This window comes from Arachis ipaensis, chromosome B05, assembly GCF_000816755.2.
Source record: "Arachis ipaensis cultivar K30076 chromosome B05, Araip1.1, whole genome shotgun sequence".
In the NCBI taxonomy this organism is placed as follows: domain Eukaryota; kingdom Viridiplantae; phylum Streptophyta; class Magnoliopsida; order Fabales; family Fabaceae; genus Arachis; species Arachis ipaensis.
The window spans coordinates 115662787-115667076 of NC_029789.2; the positions used below are offsets into that span (position 1 = coordinate 115662787).

General features: G+C 32.0%; 1 protein-coding gene across 1 annotated transcript in view; it reads right to left on the reverse strand.

Annotated features, from left to right (window-relative positions):
* Positions 263 to 4290, reverse strand: part of LOC107643864 (sec14 cytosolic factor) — a 7763-nt gene continuing 3735 nt past the window's right edge. Inside the window, exons 5-6 of the mRNA XM_016347611.2 lie at positions 3455 to 3565; positions 263 to 920 (exon numbers count right to left, since the gene is read on the reverse strand). Of these exons, the coding sequence (XP_016203097.1) occupies positions 762 to 920; positions 3455 to 3565 (270 nt within the window). The 3' untranslated portion in view covers positions 263 to 761. The remainder of the gene's footprint in view (positions 921 to 3454; positions 3566 to 4290) is intronic.

Sequence of the window (4290 nt, forward strand, 5' to 3'; positions counted from 1 at the left end):
ATTTATCTGCTATATATGTTAATATATTTACAAAAACTAAGGATACTAACCACTAATTTTTTTAGGCAACCACTCCCCAGTTGCATGAATTGCTTTTTTAGTAAAAACCTATCACAATATTGTCTTATCCTATTGTGAATGCTATGATAGATATGATCCATTTATCGTCGCACTAAATGCAAGAAAAATTTCTTAATTGGATGTAATATCTTGAGAGTCTCAATCTAACCGGTGAGATGTGGTTAGACAAGCAATTTATGAATTTTTAAGCAAGGCAAGTTTTCTGTCATTTCCAGAAACATCCCCTTTTAGTGTTCAAAACACAAAATACAGGGCATGCTTGTTACATGCATTTTTCCTTGTCATTAGGAATTACTACCTTCTTTTGAATTGTGCAATTGAGTGGACAGATCTTATGCTAAGTTGCAATTATTCCATGGAGATACTTTTGGGAATTTAAGGGTGTATTTAGTATGCATTTTTATTTTCTGTTTTATTTTCAGTATTTTCTATTTTTTAGATTATGTTAAAGAAAAAGTGAAAACAGGATGTGAAAACAGAATTTTATTGTTTTCATTGTTTTTACTTTTTCTTTTTCAAAATTCAGAAAACAGAAAACACTGAAAATGAAACTAGAAAATGAAAACGCAAATCAACCACACCCTAAACCATCCAATTCAATCCAATGGTTAAAAGTACATTCTCCATAAACCTACAATTCTCTTATGAGATATGATTATGAATATGATACATAGAATCTCTTATAATGAACTTGCTGGTCCATCTTCCGATGGCGGCGTCAATTGAAAATCTTGGATAGCTACAAGTTTTGCTTTCCCACCATATTCTTCAGGAAGAACGTCTTCACCGACCTCTCTTATAAATGCCCTTTCCTCATTATCATTGCTAACGATTACAATCTGCATTAAACATGCAAAGCCCATGAACGTGAAGCTAATAATAACAAAATTTATGTTAGATTCATAGATAAGTAGTCCAACAAAATTGGTTAGCAGCTAGAAAGCCTTGCTCTTCATATGAGTAAAAAGCTTACTGTGGAAGCTTGTAAACAAATGTATCATTATCATATCATATATATTATTAGCAATTAATTACTCCAAAACAAACTAATATATACAAACCAATAATAAATATTCTTTCCTTATGCAACACTAAGTTTAAAATGGTTCAGTTTATTTATCAATGAAGCCTATTTTTTATCAGATTCATCATCAAACTTTGGAATATATACTCAAGGATGTAACCAGCGCGAGGTAAAAATTCTTGCAATTTATAATTTAATTTTTTGGAAATATATACTGCTTGTCCTAGTTTGAAGACCTGACTGATGCGGGATTCAAATCAGAGAAATACTTTTTTGTTCTATTCAACTCTTTGGTGGATTTAGAGGGATAGAAACAATGATCTCTTCAACCCTAATGATGGCTGGTGTGATAATAGTGGTTAGTATGATTCGGAGCTCAGCTAAGGAGATGCATACTATTTTTAATATGCACATTTCTTTATTTCCTCCTTCAGCTTTGTTTTCCTAGGTCCCCCCTTCTATAAACTCGGTGAAAGTGAATTGTGATGCTAGTCAAAATCCTCTTAGTGGAACAGCTAGTTTCGGTTGCCTTATACGCAACTCTGATGGGTGTTAGGTGAAAGATTGCTCTGGGAAACTAGAAAACGCTAGTGTTCTCCAGGCTGAGCTTCATGCTATTTGGAGAGGTTTAATCCTTGCTTGGGAATGTGGCTTTCACGATGTTCTTTTTGAGACAGATTGTTTGGAATTGGAAGACTAATATCACCTTAATTCAAAGATTAGCCAATCATGCAGCTGATCTTATGGCTAAACATGCGGTTTCAATTGCGAAGGAGTATGTGGAATGGCTCCAACTTTGGAATGAGCTTTATCATTTCATATGCTTTGATAGGAATCCGGCCAATTAACTTGACTTTTTTTTTTCCCTTTTTTCTTTCATTTGTAGATACCCAAAAAACTCCGCCTATGTTACACTTGCGGTACATAAACGGTCTCAAGCCCGGATAAAGGAGGAGGGTTGTATTAGGTCTTCGACAACCAACATAAAAATATAGTTGAATCCCCATGACATGTTGTTGTTGTTGTAGATACCCAAAAAAAAATCATAAGCTAGAGAAGCTTAGACACTGGTATTTTTAGCCAATGAGCTATAACTCAAACGGCATATGTCTCCCTTCTCAAATAGGAGGTCTCAGATTCGAGTCTCCCCTAATGTAACTTGACCAAAGAAAAAAAATAGTTGGAGATAAAACTAAAATTTAAGCACGCCAACAAATACGAAATAATGACTAGAAGGAAATTTTACGTCAGCCACAAGTTTCGCAAATTGTGAAATATTTTCCACACAAACATGACACAGCTATCACCACCAAGAAACCATTTCCATCTTACTCTCCTAAACCTCTACCTCTACCTTTCTTCTCTCACTATTTCTCACGTTTCCTCCCTCTCATATTCTATCATCCCCTCGTTCTTTCTGTTATGAAACAATTTCTCTCAAAAACTTAAACTTATAAGAAAAGACACCTGAATGGTTATATCTCTAACACGTCTCCTCACACAAGAGCCTCTTTGGAGTTTGCGTAAATTTTTGCATAGGCTTTCTTTTTTGTTATTGGTCTTGTGCTAAATTCTTTCTTTTGGGTTCAACAAGGATCGAACTTTAGACTTAGGTAATAATGCTCTAATACTATGCCATGAAACTACTTTTACCAAAAGCTTAAGCCGATAAAAAAAGGCACATGAATATTTATATCTCTAACACTCAGTCTCTCACTCTTTTCAATTCCATTCTCTCGTTACCTCAAAAACAAACACACATCCCCCCCCTCCCTCTTTCTCTCAACATACGAACACACAACAAGGGGGTTGTTATAAAGGGAAATAAAATAAAAGGGTAATTCATTTCATAGATGAACTAGTTGCATAAATAGCTAGGGCTATCTGCATTTAATTACTTCATGATCAATTTCTGTGCAATAATCATAATACTAAAGAATATTCTATTTTGAAATTAAATAAAGAATAACTTTTCTTCTTTGACATAGGTAATAGGTTTATTTGATTATGACTTTCTAACTTCTGTGACACATCTTTAAAGTATATAAAAAAGAACTTCCTTAAAACCTAACATTTCAATCGTTAGATAACTTTCAAATTTTTATTTAACATTTTATAGTTAAAGATTTTTTCTTGGTTTTCCAGTACAACTCACTCCAGATATAATACATGATTGTCTAAGTTAATATTTTACATATCAAATTCATGATAAGCCCGTAATTCCTAATTTATCAGTGAAAATAAAATCCATATTGATGGGTTCTGAATCTAAGTGGCATGAAGCAAATGAATTGCTACTGTTCAGTCGTATTAATTTTAAACCCAACACACATATAATTAAATATGTACCTTTTCTAGTGTTGCCTTCTCGAGAAAGCGAGAAACTAGTCTCCAAACGCTAACAAAAAACCACGGCATATGTAAGAGGTAGCACTTGTACAATCGTTCAGGGTAATAAGCCTGAAATTTAACCAAAAACCGTTAAAATGAAATGAGAATATAAGGGTCTGTCGTTTGATTGTATTTTTATTTAATTTATTTTTGTTATTTTTTGTGAAAAAAAAAATAAAAAGTTGGAAATAGAAAATAAGAAAGAAAATAGAATTTCATTGTTTTTCATTATTTTTGTTTCTTTTCTCCACAAAAATAAAATAAAAAAATATTAAAAATAAAAAGAAAAAACATTTTCTTAAACCTATCAATCCATGTCTTTACTAATCCAAAGAAATGTTGATATAGATTCAGGCATGACATGAGCTGAATGGTAACCCCACAAGCAAAAATTTTCTTAAAGAAAAGGATAAATTACTAAAATAGTTGAAAGTTCAAAATAATTCTAAAAGATACAAACGACAAATAAGTTCCTGAAAATTTAAAAAACGTGACAAAAATAACGAAAAAATATCTTTTTCCTTTTATAAGTGGTAGACTGAATTTTATATTTGGCAAATGACTTGCGCGTTTTATCTGAATTTTTGTGAGAACATTTGAATAAGTATTTTAAGGTGCATACAAAGACTTGGAGTAAAATTTGATCACTAGACATCTTGTCACAATTTTAAATCTTTCGAGAATTTGTTTCTCATTTGTATCCTTCGATGTTATTTTTATTAGCAATATGAAATTTTAAGTAACATTTTTTTTACTTTACCCAAAAAAAAATTCATAATCAAGAAAATGATGTC